At 47.1% G+C, this 21,223-nt stretch overlaps 1 protein-coding gene across 2 annotated transcripts in view; it reads left to right on the top strand.

Annotated features, from left to right (window-relative positions):
• Positions 1 to 21,223, top strand: part of zzef1 (zinc finger, ZZ-type with EF hand domain 1) — a 43,849-nt gene that overhangs the window by 10,940 nt on the left and 11,686 nt on the right. For both annotated transcript variants that reach the window (XM_076274839.1, XM_076274840.1), the window contains 27 exons: positions 77 to 158; positions 344 to 545; positions 1,132 to 1,256; positions 1,346 to 1,580; positions 2,257 to 2,336; positions 2,721 to 2,808; positions 3,000 to 3,534; positions 4,103 to 4,267; positions 4,569 to 4,688; positions 4,964 to 5,125; positions 5,932 to 6,061; positions 7,035 to 7,173; positions 8,211 to 8,376; positions 9,169 to 9,431; positions 9,783 to 9,952; positions 10,752 to 10,905; positions 11,158 to 11,330; positions 11,644 to 11,945; positions 12,395 to 12,569; positions 13,137 to 13,269; positions 13,649 to 13,875; positions 14,225 to 14,587; positions 16,869 to 16,969; positions 17,243 to 17,375; positions 18,359 to 18,718; positions 19,220 to 19,363; positions 19,648 to 19,816. In XM_076274839.1, the coding sequence (XP_076130954.1) occupies positions 77 to 158; positions 344 to 545; positions 1,132 to 1,256; positions 1,346 to 1,580; positions 2,257 to 2,336; positions 2,721 to 2,808; positions 3,000 to 3,534; positions 4,103 to 4,267; positions 4,569 to 4,688; positions 4,964 to 5,125; positions 5,932 to 6,061; positions 7,035 to 7,173; positions 8,211 to 8,376; positions 9,169 to 9,431; positions 9,783 to 9,952; positions 10,752 to 10,905; positions 11,158 to 11,330; positions 11,644 to 11,945; positions 12,395 to 12,569; positions 13,137 to 13,269; positions 13,649 to 13,875; positions 14,225 to 14,587; positions 16,869 to 16,969; positions 17,243 to 17,375; positions 18,359 to 18,718; positions 19,220 to 19,363; positions 19,648 to 19,816 (5,096 nt within the window). The remainder of the gene's footprint in view (positions 1 to 76; positions 159 to 343; positions 546 to 1,131; positions 1,257 to 1,345; positions 1,581 to 2,256; positions 2,337 to 2,720; positions 2,809 to 2,999; positions 3,535 to 4,102; positions 4,268 to 4,568; positions 4,689 to 4,963; positions 5,126 to 5,931; positions 6,062 to 7,034; positions 7,174 to 8,210; positions 8,377 to 9,168; positions 9,432 to 9,782; positions 9,953 to 10,751; positions 10,906 to 11,157; positions 11,331 to 11,643; positions 11,946 to 12,394; positions 12,570 to 13,136; positions 13,270 to 13,648; positions 13,876 to 14,224; positions 14,588 to 16,868; positions 16,970 to 17,242; positions 17,376 to 18,358; positions 18,719 to 19,219; positions 19,364 to 19,647; positions 19,817 to 21,223) is intronic.

Raw genomic sequence — 21,223 nt, 5'->3', positions numbered from 1 at the left:
TTTTTAATTTCCCCATTTCCCAAAAATGTGACGGAGGTGACTTAAGTGGCGTACTCTTCCGTTCTTCTTCTGGCAGGTACGATTACCTGGAGTTCACTGATGCAAGAGGTGGGAAGGTTCGATACGACATGAAGGTTGGCACAGAGAAATGGCCAAAGGTAATCATGGAGGACATGTCATAATATACATTTTTTGAAGGAATTCCATTTAGCCGGTGTGTGTATGTGGACCTTTGGGACATTCGACTGTTACGCTAAATGTTAAGGAAACCAAAGAAACTGAATCTCGCTGTTGGAGTTCTGACCCTTGTACTCTTGTGCTCTGCCACACTTGCTCTCTGCAGAAAGTGACGTTCAAAGGAGGCCCTCAGCTGCAGTTCCTCTTCCACTCGGACAGCAGTAATAACGAGTGGGGCTACAAGTTCACCGTCACCTCCTATGGCCTGCCCGACGTCACCGTCTCCTGGATCTCTGACCTGCAACTGCTGGTGTCCAGACTCATGGGCCATTTGGCGTCCCGCACCATGGCCCTCAAAATGCCACTGGGTCAGGACTACACATTTACATTTACATTTGGATAGATACTTTATTGTCATTGTACAGCAAGACATAGCAGACACGTTTATCCAAAGCGCCGTAGAAGAAAGAGGAATAATATTTAAGCTACAGTGCAGAGGAGACCCCAGCTAGGAATCACTGCATCAGTCAATACTATTACTGCAGGATAAGAGTGCAATACTATTACTGCATCAGTCAATACTATTACTGCAGGATAAGAGTGCAGACATTTCTAAGTACTAGTCAAAGTGTGGTAGGAGGATGATGTTGAGGAGGGAAGAGGGGGATGTGCATTGTGAGAACCAGGCCACCGGCCTTCTATTTGATTTCTTTATTTATGGATTTCACATATTCCCGTTCTATATCCAGTTGGAATGGCTGGTAGGGTTTATCTAGAGTCACAGTAATGCGAATGGTTGTTTCAGCCATCAAATGCTTTTGGAGAGATTAGAAATGTTGCTATGGATTGAGAATATGACAGTGTGACGGTCAGACGGTCAAAGCCAGGGTTTCTACACATAGGTGGGGACGATGTAGTAATGAAGCATTGTGTTGTCATGACTCATGTCTTCAGACACCCATGAAGGGAAGGAGCAGCCTGCGGGGAAGATGAGTCATGTCCTCTCGTCCACGCTGTGGAAGACCATCTTCAGACACGGACTGAGCAACGCTGGCTCCCAGAGTCAGGACCGAGAGAAGGTAACTGTCCCCAGCAGTGGACCCCGTCATGTCCTGGAGGACCTTTATGTTTTTTGCAGCTGACCTCAACCTCTCACCCTTTTGTCCAGGTGGAAACGGAGGATGGGCTGCTGGACTTCCTTGTGGCCTTTGCCAAATGGGAGCCATCTCCGGATTCCCCTGACGCCAGGGTGGAGTTGATGAGAGGCCTCATGTTGACCTGCAAGAAGCAGGCCATCCGGAACGAGATTGCCGGCGGCGCAAAGGTGGACCAGGCAGTGAATGCCGTGTGGTCAGCCATGGTCTACCACACACCAGCCCTCCATCACAGCCTCAAACTCTATGGTAAGGTAACACCCAGCCCTCCATCACAGCCTCAGATTCTATGGTACGGTAACACCCAGCCCTCCATCACAGCCTCAGACTCTATGGTACGGTAACACCCAGCATCTCTTTAAAATGCCAAATCCATCACAGCCTCAGACGCTATGGTACGGTAACACACAGCCCTCCACCACAGCCTCAGACTCTATGGTACGGTAACACCCAGCATCTCTTTAAAAGGGCAAAAGAGCACAGTGAGCTGGTCTACTAGGCCTAGTGGACATTACTGTTACAGATAAAAGCAGCCATTTTCTGCATGAGGTTTTTTTAGGGTCTCTCCTGTAATTTGAGCCCAGGAGCTCTGAGACAATAGCTGTCTAGATGGCCAGATGAAATTGCAGGCATATTGCAGAAGCGAGTTTAGATCCACCTTGCATTTCCCACAAATGTGCTTCCACATGAGCAAGTGAAATGAATGGAAGCACAACACACAAAGAGGCTGCTAGCAGCAGCTTAATGTCTTCATGGCGGTATAGGGTCTGAGGAAGCCTCATGCAAATATGATACTTATCTGCTCCGCACCAGTAACTTTGAACAAGAGCATTGAGCTATCTTACTAGTGATAGTGTGACTGATTAGCAAAGGGTCCTACTGGCTTGCTGTTGGCTGTAATGTTTTCTCTCTGTCCTCTGTGCAGTGTCCAAGGGTGGCCAGGTCAGTCTCCCTGAAGACCTGGTACAGGTTTACAAGCTGGCAGATAGTATCCGCACATGGATGGTAAGTTTGTCACACAATAATAATGCGTTTTATTACACAGCTAAATGTAAAAGAGATGTAGTGTAATTATTTTCAATAAAAGCAATTCAAGCTCTATTCAATAAAAAGAATATGTGGATGATAGTCTAATGTTGCCTATACTATGTTGATGATTTCTGATAATGTTGCCTATACTGTGTTAATTTCTCTGGCAAGTCATTTCTTGCAGAGAAGAACATTTTGAAAACATTTGAACACATTGTAGCATTTGCTGTCCAGCTCAGAAAAGGATAGAAATAGCAGAAATAGATAGTGTTGCACGTTTTGTCCATGACATGTTGGTTGCCTGAATGAAGAGCGTGTCATGTGTAGTAACGCGCGTCTGACCCTCCTCTCCCCTCCCAGCTAGAGATGAAGCAGCGCTACCTGGTCAGAAAGATGAACGTGGGGGAGAATGACCAGGAGCAGGTAGAGGTCAGCATGGACTCATTAGGTGAGCCCCGTTCTTGCGTCCCGCTGTGGTCCACAGGGAGTTAGTCTCCAACATTTTATGTGCTAAATACCTCAAATACCCTAAAAATGTACTGTAACTGTATTAAACACAAAGAACTCGTTAACTCACTTGTCACTCACCTGTTCCTATTCCCCTGTTTGCCTTGTTGTGTCTGTCTGCCTGTCTTGCAGCGGAGGTGTGCATTGAGAAGAGCCTGCTGCTCTTCAGATTTGCTCCCAGGGGAGTGCTCTCTCAGGTGTCCGAGTCCTCCAAACCAGAGGGGGGCGCCGGCGCTAACCCTCTCCTCCGCTCCATCTCCATATCCGAGGCCGACTTCCAGGCCAGCATGGGCCCCTCCCCGTCCCAGCCCCCCAAGGCCGAGGCGGCCTCCGCCGATCCCCCCGCCCCCGTCATCGCCGGCAACCACGCCCCCGCCCCGGGGCTGCCGCCGTCGTCTCACCCGAGCCGGGTCCACTCTCAGATGTCCTCGGCCTCGGACCCCGGAGCGTCCGGCAGCGGCAGCGGCAGCGGGAGCGCTGCTGCAACCACAGAGCCGGTCTCGCCCGTGGCCCTGCAGCGGCGTTCGCTCTTCAGCCGCGAGCGTCTCCGCCTGCTCTCGTTCCGCTCCATGGAGGAGCCCCGCATGGCCCCCTCCGTCAAGGAGCGCTTCCCCATCCTCAAGGACATCCTCAACTTCACCAAGGACCAGGCCATCAGCGTGGCCAGGTACTGGTCAGCACAAAACTCACATGAATACTTATGAACAGGAGAGTGTCCCTTATTATGTGATCACTCATCATTAACTTGTCCTTGTTGTCCTCTCTTACCTGCTATTATTTCAAACACAAAAACAAGCACTGTACTGTTGAATCAAGTAACTAATGCAAATTATGCTAACATACTAATACATATGGCAGGTTTGAAACCAGCTTGAATCATTTGTAAATGGTAAATGGACTGCATTTATGTAGCGCTTTTCTAATCCTCTGAGCACTCAAAGCACGCATGCATGCCTTACACACACACACACACACACACACACACACACACACACACACACACACACTCACTCATACACTGATGGCAGAGGCTGCCATGCAAGGCGCCAACCTGCACATCGGGAGCAGTTAGGGGTTAAATGTCTTGCTCAAGGACACCTCGACAAGGTCAGGAGTCGTCAGGCTCAAATCAACGTACTGGTCGCACAACTCCTCCTCTGCCACCTGTTGTGTACCCTGTGTTGTGTACCCTGTGTTGTGTGGGGTGTTGATGTCCAGTGCTTTGCCTCCCGTAGTGTCCTGCAGACGCTGTCGCTAAAGAAGACCCAGGCCCAGAGTGTGTGTAAGGTGCTGGAGACGGTCCAGTGGTGTCTGCGCTCCATGGGCAAGCCGCACCTCTTCCAGGCCCCCTGCATTCTCTTCCTCCAGGAGCTGCTGGCCTGTCAGAAGGACTTCTCCAGGTAGGGACCGTACGGGCCATCTACTCTGCTGAACACATTCAATCAGCATGGGCTGCTTTCCCCTACAGGGATTAAGCCGAGTCCTAAACTAAAAGGACTAGGTTAAGGACTAGGTTAAGCCATGTGCTGTGTGTGTGTGTGTGTGGGGGGGGGGGGGGGGGGTTAAATGCATTAATTGACAGCTGTTGTAATTTTGTAATGTGTACTGAATGTTCTTCAACTTTGGTGCAGTGCATCTGTGTGTGCACTGTCCTGCACTGCCAACTCCTATAACCCTGTGTGTGTGTGTGTGTGTGTGTAGTTATTTCTCCCAGCTGTCGGGCTGCGGGCAGGAGCTGAGGGAGCAGGTGCGGCGCTCCTACCACCGGCTGGTCCTCATGCTCGTGGAGGCCGTCCAGAGCTTCAGCAGCCTCAACGCAAAGTAACGCCTCCATCCCTCTGCACACACCCACACACATACACATCCCACCAGTAGCCCACATACTTGATTGCAAAAAGGAATATGCAGTAGTCATGTTTAGGTATGTTTCTATCAAAAACAGCACTAGAGTATGAGCAGCACTGAGCAGTTTTAGTTGTAGCATATTTTTTGGTTTACAAAAAAATGTATTTTGATTGGTCTAAAAGAGTTCTTCCTGTTTTTAAACCTGAGCAGTGCTGTATTCCTGACCCTCTCATTCCCCCCCGTGTCCCCAGGGTCCTGCTGCCCGCCCTGTCGTGTGTGCAGACCTGCTTGCTCCACCTGCTGGACATGAGCTGGGAGGTGGAGGACCTGTCCCTCTTCCTGGACATCAAGCTGCCCGACCTGCTGCTCACCATGTCCCAGGAGAACATCAGCGTGCATGACATCGCCATCAGGTAGCTGCAGCATGCAGCCCAGTACACCCACACACATTACACCCAGTGCAACCACACACACATTACACCCAGTGCAACCACACACATTACACCCACACACATTACACCCAGTACAACCACACACATTACACCCAGTACAACCACACACATTACACCCAGTACAACCACACACATTACACCCAGTACATCCACACATATTACACCCAGTACAACCACACCCAGTACAACCACACACACATTACACCCAGTACAACCACACACACATTACACCCAGTACAACCACACACATTACACCCAGAACAACAACACACACATTACACCCAGTACAACCACACATTACACCCAGTACAACCACACACACATTACACCACACACACATTACACCCAGTACAACCACACACACATTACACCCAGTACATTACACCCAGTTAAGGGCCATTCACACCAGTAACAATAACTATAATGATAAAAGTGTCCACACTGACCAACGATAAGGAAAGTCTTTCGTTGTGTGGAACAATGTGACGTCTACAATTTGATGGATTCTGATTGGCTTTCAGCTTTCTATCATTCTCAGAATTGCTCTGAAAGTGATCCCCAACTATATCGTTCTTCATGTCGTTATTGTTATAGTTTATGTGTGGACGTTGTCCTTCATATTAGCTGAAGCGATACTTTTTTGCCGTTATAGTTATTGTTCCTGGTGTAAACGTCCCTCTTTACTATCTTTGCCTCAACTAGAGGCATTTTTAGAGGCATTTTTTTTCTTCAGTGTTTTATGTTGTATTTGTTTTGTGTTGTCCCAGTCAGTGGACAGAGGAGGATGAGATTGCGGACTATGAGAGGAACATGGAGTGGATGGACGAGTGCATGGACGGTATGCTGGAGAAGTGGTACGACAAGGTGATCCAGGGGACGATGGAGAGCAGAAGAAAGGTAAAGCCCACGAGACCGGCTGCTGCTCTGGTCCTCTGAAGTTACATAAGCGCCTCTTTACACAAATCCTCCTCTTTAACTGACTTTGTGCTCTTTGTTGATGAGCTGAGAAGTACATGCTATAAAGAGTTTGTAAAAATATGCTCTCTGTTTTCGCTGTGGTGGTAAAAGCTAGGTCTCTTAGCCGTGTCTTTACAAGAAGTGGAATGTTATGGTCAATAAAATAAGATCTCTGGGGTCCAAGCACCCAGAATAGCAACTAGGCAAACACTGTCAACTTTGGAACTTATACACAGTTTTATGTTCTGTACATCTATTTTAAAGAGTCTTGTTAACATGACGTCTGGCTCTCTCAGGTCTAAGTCATATTATTGTTCAGTCTACCGTGGGCTGTATGTACAAGTGTCAGCTGCTCATTGGCTTTTAAGTTATTCCAAATATTGATTACAGATGTGGCCTGCCCTGCATTGTAACTGTGATCTCTGGGTTGTTTATCCAACAATTGTGTATCAGCAATTGCAGCACTCACTCTATTTGTACCCGTGTTTGAGATCATCCTGGACCAGGACCTGTCTTTTATCTTGCATTGTGAGCTGAGGTCATCCGTTTCTGAGCAAACATTTGATCAGCTCTTATGTCAACAAGAGCCATGTTATGATCCCTGTGTGTGCATTGAAAAGGAGGATTACCGTAAGTGAAGTTTCATGTTGTACAACATGATGACATTTCAACTTTTGCGTCATTCAAACTCCTCACGTATCCATTCAACTGCCAGTATCAAACAGATGAATCTGCCTTAACATGACTGGATATGAGCAGGCATCTCACAGTGGCCTCGTGTCTGTGTGTGTGTGTGTGTGTCTGTGTGTGTCTGTGTGTGTGTGTATGTCTGTGTGTGTGCGTGTGTGTGTGCGTGTGTGTGTGCGTGTGCGTGTGTGTGTGTGTGCGTGTGTGTGCATGTGCGGTTCCTCAGATGCACATGTTCATAGCGCGCTACTGCGACCTGCTGAACGTGGAGATCTCATGTGACGGCTGTGAGAGGATCGCCCCATGGCACCGTTACCGCTGCCTGCAGTGCACCGACATGGACCTCTGCAAGACCTGCTTTCTCAGTGAGTCCCTGCGCCACAGCAGATGCACATACAGTAGTATTGCACATTAGGGCCCAGTCTGTATAAGAGAGGATGCGCCTTCTCAGCCTTGCTGTGTGGTGCTAAACCTAAATGACACAAATACCAAACTAACTACCCAAAAGTAATGAGGTTGCACACACGATCTTCATAGAACTGGACTCCTCTCTGTTTCACCTGTTTATCAGCATTCTCTGATGAACGCCATGTGGCCGAAACGTTGGCATGTTTGACTTGACCAAAAATAAACAGGTGAAGTAGAGATAAGTCCATTACCATTGGGTAGTTAGTCTCTCTATACAGATTCCAAACTGAGTGTCTCACTGAGGCCTCGAAGACAACACTATCACCAGAAGTCTTATGTTATAGTACATAGCATTATATATAGTACAGTATCAGAAGTCTTATGCTATAGTACATAGCATTATATATAGTACAGTATCAGAAGTCTTATGCTATAGTACATAGCATTATATATAGTACAGTATCAGAAGTCTTATGTTATAGTACATAGTACAGTATTAGAAAACAGAAAAAGATCTTATAGACTCTCAGTATTCAGTGCTGAAATAGCGTGCTGATGGGCCCATACTTCATGGCCTCTCACAGATGAAGCTGCTGATGTCTTGGTGTCAGACATCACAGGGCTCCCTCAGAGCTCTTATGCCAGGGCACCCTCAGAGCTCTTATGCCAGGGCACCTTCAGAGCTCTTATGCCAGGGCACCCTCAGAGCTCTTATGCCAGGGCAGGCTCAGAGCTCTTATGCCAGGGCACCTTCAGAGCTCTTATGCCAGGGCAGGCTGGAGCTGTTTTAGTTGCATGTAGTGGATACAGAACAGCATATTGAGCAGGTGGTCATAATGTTTATGATAAGTAGTAATAAAGTAGTAGAGTATTAGGATAGTAAATGTGTAATAATAAAATACATTCTGTGAGACAGTATCAGGTTCCAATAAGATCCTTGTGAACACTCATGTCTGAAGCACAGGTAACGGTAATCAGTGTGTTTGATCCACAGGTGGTGCCAAGCCCGAGGGTCACGAGGATGACCATGAAATGGTCAACATGGAGTACGCCTGTGACCACTGCCAAGGCCTGATCGTGGGCAGCCGCATCAACTGCAACGTGTGTGAGGACTTTGACTTGTGCTTCGGCTGCTACAACGCCAAGAAATACCCAGACAGGTAAGTACTGGACTGGAGCGCCGTCACCTGGGTGTGTTGGACAAAAGATAAATCTTGAACTTTGCTCTTAAATAGACATTCCACAAATGGAGTGGCCCCTGCTGCTCTACAAAACAATTACGCCCAGTGTTTCCTCTAGGATTTTTTTAAGCAGTGGGGGCAGGCCTGTCCAAACCCCCCACCGTCCCCCCGTCCCACGGAACTAACAACTGACACTTCGCTGCAACACAAACAATTATATGTATTCACCTCTATTCACACACAATGAGGCATTATTTTCAGTTGTGATTGAGCTGTATATTTTGAGAATCTACAACAGGTCTGCACAATGAATTTTGAAAGGCAACTGTGACTATTGTACGTCTGCCCCATTTCTGATACAGTGGGGGAAGAAAATTAAACCGTGGGGGGCCGCCACTACCAAATCAACATAGAGGAAACACTGACGCCTTTACTGCTGTACTTGCTACTATGTGTTGTTTACAGTCCCTCAGTAATTACCAGAACCATAGTAGCTGTTATTTTTAAGTCCCATTCCAGTCTTATTGAATTCATTTCCCCCCAATCTCATTCTCCCTCTCTCTCTCTTTTTCCCTCCCTTCCTCTCTTTCTATCTCTCTCTCTCTCTTTCTCTCTCTCTCTCTCTCCCTCCCTCCCTCTCTCCCTGTCTTTCCCTCTCTCTCTCTCCTTCCTTCTCTTTCTCTCTCTCCCTCCCTCTCTCTCTCCCTCCCTTTCTCTCTCTCTCTCTGTCTCCACTCCTCCACCCCCCCCTCTCCTCTGGACCCCTTTCAGTCACCTCCCCACCCACCGCATCACCGTCTACCCGATGGTGACCATCCGCATCAGTGACCGCCACCGCCTCATCCAGCCCTACATCCACAACTACTCCTGGCTGCTGTTCGCCGCGCTGGCGCTCTTCACCTCCGAGCTGACCAGCCGGCTGCCGGCCGAGGGCCAGGGCCTGGGGGCACCCACGCTGGAGCGGGCCACCGGGCTCCACGCCCGCTGCTCTGAGCTCATCACCGAGTGCCTGCTCAAGGGCCAGACGGGCAAAGGTGGGCGCCAGGCCTCATGGTCATGATTGTGCCATTAGTTAAGTTACACACTTAAAAAGCACTGAAGGGAATTGATTACATTGTAGGTCAAAGGGCTAGTTTCGCAATCAGGGTAAGTGCTTTATTTCACAAGGCTTAAAAATGAAACCTTCTTAAAATATTATTATTTATGTTTATTTAGTTGTTTTTGTTGTTTAATGTACATCCGTTGAGAAATAAAATGTCATGTTCCCATTGCCATTTCTCAGGTATGTATACTTGTAATGGTGCCCAAAGGTGTGTTGGAGTAGACATGTGATTTCACCTCCCCCCCCCCCCCCCCCCCCCCTCTCTGTGTGTTCCTGTGTGCAGGTCTGAAGGCGTCGGCTCTGATCTCGATGCTGTCCTCAGCCGAGTCGGCCACAGAGAGTGAGCTGGAGCCCTGCAGCCCGGAGTCCTCCCAGGAGATCAGCACCACCGACACGTCCTCCCTGCCCGCCAGCACGGCCGCCGTCTGCTCACCACCGCCCCCTAAAGACAGGGTGAGGAACTGCACTCAAACTATCAGTCAGCATGTTCAGAGTGTACTGTGGTTGCATTAGATGTAGAACAATCCTCATCCTTTGTCCTTATGGTGGACAAGGTCCATACGTAAATACAGATACATACATTGACATACATTAACATACAAAAACAGATCCATACATTCACTACATTAACATACAAATACAAATCCATACATTGACATACATTAACATACAAATACAGATCCATACATTGACATACATTAACATACAAATACAGACCCATACATTGACATACATTAACATACAAATACAGATCCATACATTGTGTTCAGCAGGTGGTCTGACTCTCTGTGGACATACTTCTGTTCCCAAACACAGAATGAGAAATCAAATTGCACCGTTTTAGACATTAGGGGGCAGAGATATCATTTCATGTTGGGTACTTATCCGTGCTCTCATGAGTTGTAGAACCGGTAAGGCCAGCAGTGGCCCAGGCCTAGCTATGTTTGAACAAACATACCAAAAGGTTGAATCAAAAATGTCAGTGACCAAATGTCATATACGACAGGTCTTTTGTCAGAGCTTGGGGACGGCAGAGAACAGATTATATCCAATCACGTTTCAGAATGTTAGTCATATCAGCCAATCAAATCGTTTTTTTTATAGCACATTTAACGCAACAGGGTTGACCCAAAGTGCTTTCCAAATGATAAAACAACAACAATAATAACAGCAATAAAAAAAAAAACAGTTGCAGTCCTTTGGACCCTCTGTTTCTATGTTCTTCACTGCTCCTCTCCCTGCTCCTGTGCAGAGGAAAAGCCAGGAGGCTGACGTGCCCCTGCCCTCCAAAGCCGAGGGTGAGCGGCTCAAGAGGAAGCTGGTCTCCCAGGACACCTTGGACTCGTCCAGCCTGAGCCAGACTCCGTCCGTGTCCAGTGAAGGCACACTCTCCCCTGGGGTCAGAGGTGAGACGCAAACGCCATGCACAGTAACTAACGGCATCAGATATGGGCTTGTAAAGAAATCTTGTACGGTGCTTGTAGTTTATAGTTAAATAATAATGATGAAAATGTGTAGCAAAGTAGAACAAATTCAAAAAAAATAACCCTAGAGATTAACCGAAGGTGCAGTTTACTTGCCATACAGCAGCTGTGTTTGTTTACTCTGTGGACGTGACTGAGTGTCCATTTTTTCCACTGATGTCCGCCACTCCACAGCCCCGGAGTCCGAGGGGGACACGGTCACCTCTCCGACCACAGAGACCGTGGAGGGGGACAAGGTGCAGGAGGAGAAGACGGCGCGCATGCCCCTTCAGGAGCACGTGTTTGCCGAGTGCTCAAGGGAGAGGATCCTGGGCCTGCTGGCAGCCATGCTGCCCCCAGCCAAACAGGTAGATCACCCAGATCAACACGCCAGTGTCTTTGTTGAGTTAAGACGGGTTAGGCTTGTGTAGAGATGCTCATAGACATGTGTTTGGCAAGCTTAAGGTTGTCATGGTTTTGTTCTCTTTGTAATATGTAGAACAGTGTTTCACCAAAGAATAAAACATCTTCCTCTTCTATTCTCTCTTCCTCTGCCTCTTCCTGCTCTTTATCTTCCTCTTTTTGCTCTTCTCTTCCTCTCTTTCTCCCCCTCCTCCTCATCTTCTTCCCCCTCCTCCCCCTCCTTCTCTCCCCCTCCTCCTCCTCCTCCTCCCCCCTCAGGGTAGCAGCATGTCCCTGAGCAGCCTGAGTGCCATCCTGCCGCTGCTCTTCCGTGGGGTCATCTCCAACGCGGGCTGCCTGAACGAGACCTATCACCTGACCCTGGGGCTGCTGGGACAGCTGCTGCTGCGCATCGCACCCGCCGAGACCGACGCCGCCGTGATCGAGGCTCTGGCCGACAAGTACGAGCTGCTGAGCCTGGGCGACGGGGCAGCGGGCGGCGGAGCGGGCAGCACACTGAACACGCCCGGCTGGAAGACCACGCAGCTGCTCTTCAGCCTGGGCGCTGTTTGCCTGGACAGGTGAGACAGTAAACACACACACACAGACACACACACACACACACACTGACACACACACACACAGACACTCACACACACACACACAGACACTCACACACACACAGACACACTCACACAGACAGACACTTACACACTCACACAGACACACTCACACACACACACACACACTCACACAGACACACTCACACACACACACACACACACACAGACAGACATACTCACACACAGACACACATGTACACATATACACCAACACAGACACACACATAATTCATGGACTTGCGACATGAGAGGGTAAGATGAGTACAGCTTCTTTTAAATATGATTTCAAATTCAAATAACTTTTTAAAACTTGTGACACTGAAGTATGCAATTTACCACTAAGGAAGGTTTGATTTAGGCACACGAAGATGTGTGATCGTGTGGGTTTGTGTCTGTGTCCCCTGCAGTCGTATCGGCCTGGACTGGGCATGCACAGTGGCCGACATCCTGCGCAACCTGAACGTCTGTCCTCAGTGGTCGGGCGTCCTAGCCGGCTTCACAGACCACTGTGTCCAGCAGCTCCCTCAGCAACTTAAACGCACCAACCTCTTCACCCTGCTGGTGCTGGTGGGCTTCCCCGAGGTACGACACAAACCCCCTCACCTGTCTCTCTCTTTACCCCTAGCCTCTCTCTCTCTCTCTCTCTCTCTCTCTCTCTGTCTCTGTCTCTCTCTGTCTCTATCCTCCACCTGTCTCACACTCTCTCTCTCTCTCTCTCTCTCTCTCTCTCTCTCTCTCTCTCTCTCTCTCTCTCTCTATCTGCTCCTCCAGGCTACATTTGGCTCAATGCTGCAACATCAAAGCAAATAAAGCTCATGTGTGGGAATGTGGGTCATGCTCTCATTATGTGGTGTCTATATGCTCACAAACATCCTTGAGCAAAAGTGTACCAATGGCGTGTACTTTCACAAGATGCCTTTTAAACTAAAGAGGTGTTTTTGTTTGTAATTCCAAAAAGATATTTCAGAATATTTATGAATGTATAAATATTTTAGTGATTTACATCAACAACATTCACTCATTACTGGCACAGAAGACAACTTTCAATTGTATAGTACAGCTAAAGAGACTGTGTTGAGTGTTTTTGTATTGGTGGGATTATTTATGTTTTAATTTTGACGTGGTTTCCTTCTGCCATGGTGATAACAGGTTCTGTGTATGGGAACTCAGTCAGTGTTCATTGACAATGCCAACGAGCAGCACAACATGATCTTGCTGAAGCACTTCACTGAGAAGAACCGGGCAGCTGTGGTTGACGTGAAAACCCGTAAGAGGAGAACAGGTGAGAGGAGAGAATTCAGAGCAGTCAGCAAAAACAGAACTCGTGTCACAAGCCGCATGTAGCCATTTTTATATCCATGTGTATCCCTACATTTCTATATCCCTACCTTCCATCTCTCCTACTGTGTAGAAATGGAGGATTCTAGCCATGATAATAACGCACACACTCCTGTAGCCATATTTCCAGGGCTGGCAGTGTAGAAGCCCTTAGACTTCAGGGAAGCTAACATACCACCCATGATCCATCTCAAGGCAAAACTATTACAAGATTAATGTATGCATGATAAGCATTAGGCTGCACAGATAATGTACATGCTTGTTAATGTACGACTGCTGTTTTCACCCCTCCATTTCTCTATGGCTGTTTTCTCCTCTCATAGTGAAGGACTACCAGCTCGTCCAGCAGCATGACAGCAGCAGGACGGACTCGTACAGCGAGGGCCCTGTCCCGAGCCCCACCTCCACACACCTGTCCCGCTACCTCCAGAACTTCATCGCCATCATCAGCCACCTGCTCCAGGCCGGAGTGGACAGCAGCGCCGCCGATGCCGTGGAGGCCACCTGGGTCCTCTCCCTGGCCCTCAAGGGCCTCTACAACACACTCAAGGTGACCACACACACACACACCACAAACACACACAACGTGCACACACACACACCACAAACACACAGACAGGTCAAATAAAATATGGCAAGACGTGTGCTTCATAGACAAATATTTATTTCTTAAGAGAATTATTTCTTAAATATGTCTTAATGTGAAGGGAATTGTTTGTGGAAAATGAAATCAGAAACGCCAATGCTTTTTATGCATTGATGAAACCATACAGTAGATTAATGCTCTTGATGTGTGCTTTTTGAAAGAGCCATTAAGCCATAGACATCCACTCTTCTGAGCTGCGTGTAGTAACTAGCCTGTAGTGAGCCCTAAAAGCGTGTGTCCTCTGCCCCTGCAGAAGCACGGCGTGGCGCAGGCCCAGGAGGCCATCCAGAGCTCGGGCCTGACCCAGCTGCTGGTGCGCAAGTGCAGCAAGGGCACGGGCTTCAGCAAGATGTGGCTGCTCCGCGACCTGGAGATCCTGTCCATCATGCTCTACTCGTCCAAGCGCGAGATCCACTCCATGGCCGAGGACACGGACGGCGAGGCCGACCGCGAGGAGGACGACGACGAGGAAGGGGAGGACGAGGGGGAGGTGATGGGGAGGGCCGGCGAGAAGGGCCACGACTCGGACCACTCCAGCTGCTGCGCGGATGAGAATGAGCCCGGCCGGCCGGACCCTCTGGAGGGGCTGGACGAGGAGACCAAAATCTGCTTCCAGGTAGAGAGTGTATCATCTGCTGAAACGACCGCTTAAATATCATTTTGAGTGATAAAGGAAAGATAATTATAGAAAATATCTATGAATTTGGGTGATGTAATTTTCCCTTTTCATAGCTGGATTAAGTACCAACATATATATTCCAAAATACCTTGTATATAAACCTTACGGAAATGTGGATGTGGAGAGAACAAGACAATTAACAGGAGCAATGCCTAGAGCTGTTTTCCCTGTGATATGACAGGCTTTTTTTTAACCATCATGGCCTTACCCCTACACAGAATCAGCTTCAGAATCAGCTGATGTCCCTGACAGACATTTCACCAACTCTGCCTACGGTCTGAATTATAGCTAGTGCTGGGTGTTGTGTGTTAGATTTAGTGCATAACACAACACTACCTTACTGATAATGCAAGTCGGGAGTGGAATCAGCACTATTAAAGGGAGATTCTTATGCATAACTTCATTACAATCTATAGAAAGCCATGACCTTCTAAAGGGTTTGTAAAGTAATATAGGCTTATTCGATCTACGTAATAATCAGGTAATAACGTTCGCAGCGGCCATTTTGTTGATATAGAAAATGCATAGGTGGTTATATTTAATGCAGCTGTCAATTGACAAGCGCGACAGCGCCGGTATGATCGCTGTAGGCTATTTATTTATTTGTACAAAATTTAACGTGATGGAAGGCCTATGTTGCAATAGGCCTAGGCTACAGGGCAGGCCGTTCTAACAACAGCAATACAGGCCGTTCTAAAAACAGCAAATAGCCCTAGAGTCACCCACTGTCTGAAACATACCTGTCAACTTTTTTCCAGCTGTCTTCCTGTTTTAATATTTTCCCGTAAAATATCCCATATTTTATTACTTTCGTAACATTAGCCCCATCGGACTTGGCCGTCTCTGTACTGTTGTCCTGTACCCCCTGCCCTTCCAACGAAAATATGTTTTTAAAGCATCGTTTTGCTTGCCTGAAGGCGACCTACACAGAACAGTGTGGGAGAGAGCACGATTTGACGCCAATCTCATTAGACCTGGCTTAGCTTCACACCTCGTTTAATTAGTGCAGCAGTTTTGTAGTAGGCCTACGAATTCTTGCTCTCGGCAGAGGGATAGCAACAGAAAGACGAATGTTGAAATTAACCCGGAAAATCTCCCTTATTTTCGTTGCTCAATGTTGACATGGTCAGAAAACGAGAAAAGAATGAGACTGAGAAGTAGTCAGCGCAGGAGAGACTTGTGGCTACATAGGATAAATAGCCTAGGCTAAACTTACAGCCAACTCCTCACATCGCCATTATTATTTGTATTATTAATACTATATTATATTGTCCTCTGTGGGCTTAAGTTAAATACGTTTTAGACAGCGCAGACAGCTGCCCCTATGCAATGCGGAGACATCAGCAGTAGCCTGATGTAGTCGCCTACCGTAGATTACCTTTGGACATATTGCATTTGCATAGATAGCATTGCTAGGTAGGCAACGTTAGCCAACGTTTACAGTAGCCTATAATATATTTATTCATGATGCGCCCTTTTCAGCTTGTCTTGGTGGCACGGCAAGTGGCAAATAGTAGGAACAAACTCAGCGGAGAAAGATATCAATAGATACTTCTGATTTGTATAGTGTTTTGTTCACTTGGATTTTGGAAATGTTACAGAGAAATATGTTAGCCTTTTCTGCCTCCAGACCATGTAGTTGCATCATAGACAGACAAAAAAGATCACTGGCTTACCCACTTTAAACTACTTTAGCAAAGTCCTTGGCTGCAGGTTGTGAGCAACAGGCAAACGCAAGATACAATTGCAGTCCAATGAGATGCAACTTTATTCTCTGCGATCATGGCAATGTTAGACGATGTCGTTGGTGTAACAAATATAAGTTCGCCGACCTTGACTCAGGCGACTTGTCCCCTTCAGCTGCGACGTGTGCCGATGTATGAACAAGACAGGCTATAAACAAATATCGGGGTAATTTACAGTTGACAATAATGACGGATCTTTACTTAATGCTATTAGATATGGGTCCATACGTTTATTTAGGCTACTTATATTGACGAGATGAAGCCGTTAGGCTTTGTGCTCTGCTCAGCTCAAATCTACGCGCTACAGGCGATTGTCACATAGAATAGCCTATAGAACTGGAATGTCATATCAACAATATGGCCGCGGCGGTGTTTGCGAATAAGCCCTATAGGACACAGTCTAGTCTCGGAACTATTTTTTGTGGCCACCAAAATCATTGTTTCATGTTGTCTCTCATGTTGTTTCTCTGCAGATTACCCATGATGCCTTGAACGCACCCCTGCACATTCTGAGGGCCATGTATGAGCTGCAGATGAAGAGGACGGACTCGTTCTTCCTGGAGGTGCAGAAAAGGTGTGTGTTTCATACTCCAATGTTTTGATGTGAAGCCCTCAGTATCTTCTCTTATCACTTGTGTCTGTTAACCTCTGTTGAATCACCTGGCTATTATGATGTCTACCTGTAATTCTAATCCAATAGGCTACACAATTACCTTTAATCATGATTTACTTTTATCTCTTTTGCCTTGTCAGAGGTTTGTTTCATGATATTGCTGTCTCTGCCATCTGCATATGGCTGCAGTGTCTTGAAGCCATCAGTCACATGCTCTGTTTGTCTCATGAAAAGGTTCGATGGAGATCGGATCAAAACCGACGAGGCCATCCGCACTCTAGCCCAGAAGTGGCAGCCCACTAAAAACCCCCGCTCCTCGGTCACCACCAAGGCCGTGGACACTGACATGGTTGTTGTACCATGTGTGGTGAGTGGCTCGTCGTCACAGCGCTTTACAAAAGGAACTTAATTGGGGAACAAAAACTGTACATGTTTGGTTCTTGCTCTACCTGATCTTCTCCATGTACAAAATAGACAATACTTTGCACTCTGCTTTGTTCTGTAATTGTTATGGGCTGTAATTGTAATGCACCTACAAAGGTACTGTACTGTAACTGTATCAGGTCTACAAGCTAAGTACTGTATACTGTTGCCACAACATATTTGCAACGTGTAACACAACCACAACATAATTGCAAATTAACTATGAAACAACTGCAACATACAGTAATAACAGCATGTAACCAAAGTCCTTTTAGGCAAGTCCCTCCACTCGGTGGCCATATACCAACGTTTTATGGGCACTCATCGGGCACAGTCTTTGGGTCGAACTGCGCGTGTGCAAGGCTTCACGACACCAATCTTGCTCCAGCGGCGAGATCACATCATTGACACGATGTCTTCACAACACACCATATGATTGGCTCAATGTATTCACATCACACCACATGATTGGCTCAATGTATTCACATGTCGACGTTTTGCCGAGGAAGGGGTGTGATATGTGTAGACAACGGCCATATTGGCGTGACAAACTAGCCCCATGCATTTCTATGGAGTATTTTTTGAGTGCTGTGTCTCCTCAGTAGAAAGTCTCTGATGTAACTGTAATTGCAAGATCATTGCAATGCAACAATGTAATAACAATACCACAACATCAACTACCACAACATAATTATACTTATACCACAGCTGTAGTTGTAAACATATATATATATATATATATATATATATATATGTATATATATATATATATATATATATATATATATATATATATATATATATATATATATATATATATATATATATATATATATATATATGTTTACAACTGTTTACAACTTATGTAAGTAAGTATATATACTCTTTTGATCCCGTGAGGGAAATAACATGTGCCTCTGTGTCCAGTCCAAGCCGAGCCGGTGCGAGAAGGCGACGGAGGAGAGCAACATGGTGACGCAGAAGCTCATCACCAACACGGAGAGCGACCTGCAGCTGAGCTACGCCAAGCAGCGGCGCACCAAGAGCTCGGCGCTGCTGCACAAGGAGCTGGACGCGCGCAGCAACAAGGCCGTGCGCCAGTACCTGGTGAAGGTCAACGAGGCCATCGCCATCCTGTACGCGCGCCACGTGCTGGCCTCGCTGCTGGCCGACTGGCCCGCCGGCGCCCCCATCAGCGAGGAGGACCTGGAGCTGAGCGGCGCCTCGCACCTCGCTTACATCCTGGACATGCTCATGCAGTTGGAGGAGCGCCCACTCTGGGAAAGGGTGTGTGTGTGTTTGTTTGTGTTTGTGTTTGTGTTTGTGTTGTACTTTGCTATGCAGTGAGAAACACCCGGGTCACACTGGGTCCGCAACTGAAGCGCTCCACTCACGTCGCCAAAAAATAGTTTTAGAAGACGTGTGTAATTTCTTTCAAAAATATGTGCTGCTATCACATCTGGTGTAGCCAGTTCCATGGATGATAGTTGAAGCATTCCAGATGCTACGCCAACGGAACATTTGAGTTGCGTGCCTGGTGTAGCCTCCCTTCAAGTCTCACTCCCCAACACTTTAAGGAATGATGCGTTAGTGTCAGACTCTAACACCCATGGTTGCAGTTTGAGTCTGTTACAATTAACAACAAAACCTGTTGAAAAAGATATGCCTTTCATTGTTTTTTTCTTTCTCTCTCTCTCTCTCTCTCTCTCTCTCTCTCTCTCTCTCTCCTACTCTCTCATTACACTTCTCTTTGTATACTGATTGGCTTTTGCTCTGACTTACTCTCAGATCCTACAGAAGGTGTTGCAGGGCTGCAGCCAGGGCATGCTGGGTAGTCTGTCGCTGACCGCCTGCCAGTTCATGGAGGAACCCGGCATGGCCGTGCAGGTGCGCGAATCCAAGCACCCCTACGACAACGACACCAACTTCCAGGTAAGTTTGGAGGACCGTGTGCCTGCGCATGGAAGAAATTCACATATATATATATATAAAAGATATAGCAATGTCAATTGTGCATCTCCTCTGAAACCTGTTTGTGTTCACCCCCACTGCAAACAAGGACAAGACAAAAAAACATGTAAAGCACAACTCTTGTTGCTTGCCATTGAAGTCACATCCACATGTTGAGCCTGTGGCCACTATTTCTTTCTTTCTTTCTTTATTTGTTTGTGTTCCGTTTAAATTATATCCATTATTCCTCTGTTCTGTGTGACCAGGACAAGGTGCACATCCCCGGGGCCATCTACTTGTCGGTGAAGTTTGACCCGCGCTGTCACACGGAGGAGGGCTGTGATGAGCTGCTTATGGCCAGCAGTGCTGATTTCCTGCAGGACATGCACAATTTCAGCGGTTCCCACCAGAAGTGGACCGACTTCGAGATCCCAGGTGATGCCCCACTGGACTGGAATGGACAGTGCTGGACTTGGCTTGACTATTGCATCCGAATCTGTTGGCTGTCTTTGTTTTTCGGTTGTCAAGCATCAGACAGGCTTGTGTCTCAAAGTAGACGCAACTGATACCGCACAACAGGCTCGGACTGGTAATCTGTACAACCGGGCAAATGCCCGGTGGGCCGGTCCACATGTGTGCCGGTGACCAGACATGGGGGACTCGAGTCACATGACTTGACTTGCTTGACCCTAGCTATGACTTGACTTGACTGTCACAAAAAATGACTTGGACTTGCTTGAGACTTGAAGGTTAAGACTTGAGACTTGTTTGTGACTTGCACATGTGTGACTTACTCCCACCTCTGCCGGTGACCTCCGGGATTTTTTTTAAAAAAGTTATTTAGCCTATTTGCGGCCCGTTATGTAGGCCTAGGTCTAGCCTATAAATGCAGTGGGGGTGACAGGTCAATCATTTTGGCCTCTTCACGACAGGTTCAGTGTTTGTTACGATCGCGCCCCCCTGCCCCACCCTTCAAGTGGATTTGTCCAAGCAGCCGCTAGGTTTGTGGGGAAACATAGTCTACCTACGAGTGCATGGCAGCTGTATAATTGCCCTCTACTGGCTGGTGTTCACATCATCGCAGTTTAACCGTAAACAGCAATAAGAGGTCTAGTTTTATTCCATTAATATATATTGTTTTTATAGACGTTAGTTGCACGCGCTACCAAGAGCTTCCATTTACTGCGCCATGTAGGCTACTGCGGTTCTGTCAACATAAAAAAAACCTACGGGTAGCCTACAATTTTCGCACAACTTGGTGGTAAAGTGTAGCACAGGTTAAAGAAAACCCATTAATTTTTGGAGCTGATCCTACTCAAAAGGAACTTCAAAGTATTTCCCATATAGTATAGCCTTTTAGCTCACAACGACAGTGAAAGTGAAACTTGGAAAGTGGAAGTCTCTCCACCGAGTGTTACATTAGATGCACAATCAATCGCGAGTCGATGCAGGTAAAAAGTATCAACTAGTAGGTTAGTAACGAAGGTAGCCTAATTTTGCAAAATGTGACAACGGCACACAAACTTGGGCAAAAACGTTTAGTATAGGCCTACACTTGTGGTGTTAATGTGAATTGCGAAATATAACCAAAGTAAAGGAGATTTGCACCAAATAAAGGCTGTGGTTGTGTTTCTACAACATGTTGGCACAAAACGTAATTTCTGTCAACTATGACGATGTCCATGTTCAGTAGCCTATATTTTTCATTTAGTCAAGCAGTGACGTGGTTTAATGCATGGTGTAACATGACGTAAGACAGACAGAAGATGAGCCTGTCTTTAGTAGCCTATAGCCTATCCCTGAATCCTGTCCCTCTCAAATCACTTTAAAATGGTGTGATTA

This window comes from Alosa pseudoharengus, unplaced genomic scaffold, assembly GCF_046254945.1.
Source record: "Alosa pseudoharengus isolate Yale_2024_CS ecotype anadromous, Long Island Sound unplaced genomic scaffold, YU_APseudo_1.1 YU_APseudo_1.1_scf_8, whole genome shotgun sequence".
NCBI lineage: Eukaryota > Metazoa > Chordata > Actinopteri > Clupeiformes > Clupeidae > Alosa > Alosa pseudoharengus.
The sequence above is the reverse complement of the archived record's forward strand: the minus strand, read 5'-3'. Positions and strand labels throughout refer to the sequence as shown.